Source organism: Myotis davidii, unplaced genomic scaffold (assembly GCF_000327345.1).
Source record: "Myotis davidii unplaced genomic scaffold, ASM32734v1 scaffold105, whole genome shotgun sequence".
Lineage (NCBI taxonomy): Eukaryota > Metazoa > Chordata > Mammalia > Chiroptera > Vespertilionidae > Myotis > Myotis davidii.
The window spans coordinates 672,512-673,543 of record NW_006300371.1 but is presented as its reverse complement, the minus strand read 5'-3'; the positions used below and the strand labels follow the sequence as shown (position 1 = coordinate 673,543).

The window sequence follows — 1,032 nt, the reverse complement described above, 5'->3', positions numbered from 1 at the left end:
GCGCCTGCCGCCTCGCCCCTCGCTGCCGCCGCCGCCGCCGCCGCCGCCGCTGCTCTCGAGGGGGCGGACACGACCTCGTCTACCGGGCCCGGGACACCAGAGGCCAGTGCTATCTCGCTGGTGCCAGAGGGAGCGGCGCGGGAGAGCCTGGTGGCTCTGGTCAGCACCTCGGACAGGGACTCGGGCGCCAACGGGCAGGTGCGCTGCGCCCTCTACGGGCACGAGCACTTCCGGCTACAGCCAGCTTACGCGGGCAGCTACCTGGTGGTGACCGCTGCATCCTTGGACCGTGAGCGAATCGCTGAGTACAACCTGACACTGGTGGCCGAGGACCGCGGCGCGCCCCCACTACGCACCGTGAGGCCCTACACGGTGCGCGTGGGAGACGAGAACGACAACGCGCCGCTCTTCACGCAGCGGGTCTACGAGGTGTCTGTGCGCGAGAACAACCCGCCTGGCGCCTACTTGGCTACGGTGGCTGCCCGGGACCCGGACCTGGGCCGTAACGGCCAGGTCACCTACCGGCTGCTGGAGGCTGAGGTAGGCCGCGCTGGGGGCGCCGTGTCCACCTACGTCTCAGTGGACCCGGCTACCGGGGCCATCTATGCGCTGCGCAGCTTCGACTACGAGACGCTGCGCCAGCTCGACGTGCGCATCCAAGCGAGCGACGGCGGCGTCCCTCAGCTCTCCAGCAGCGCCCTGGTGCAAGTGCGGGTGCTGGACCAGAACGACCACGCGCCAGTCCTGGTGCATCCGGCGCCGGCCAACGGCTCCCTGGAAGTGGCAGTCCCAGGGCGCACTGCAAGGGACACGGCCGTGGCGCGTGTGCAAGCTCGGGACGCGGACGAGGGTGCTAATGGGGAGCTGGCTTTCGACCTCCTGCAGCAGGAGCCACGAGAAGCCTTCGCCATCGGCCGCCGCACGGGGGAGATCGTGCTCACCAGCGATCTGTCCCAGGAACCGCCTGGCCGCGTGTTCCGGGCGCTGCTGGTCATATCCGACGGCGGCCGTCCCCCGCTCTCTACCACTGCC

General features: G+C 70.3%; 1 protein-coding gene across 1 annotated transcript in view; it reads left to right on the top strand.

Annotated features, from left to right (window-relative positions):
* The window catches only part of PCDH8 (protocadherin 8), a 5,988-nt gene that overhangs the window by 2,442 nt on the left and 2,514 nt on the right, over positions 1-1,032 (top strand). The window contains exon 2 of the mRNA XM_015572577.1: positions 6-1,031. Coding sequence (XP_015428063.1) covers positions 6-1,031 — 1,026 coding nt within the window. The remainder of the gene's footprint in view (positions 1-5; position 1,032) is intronic.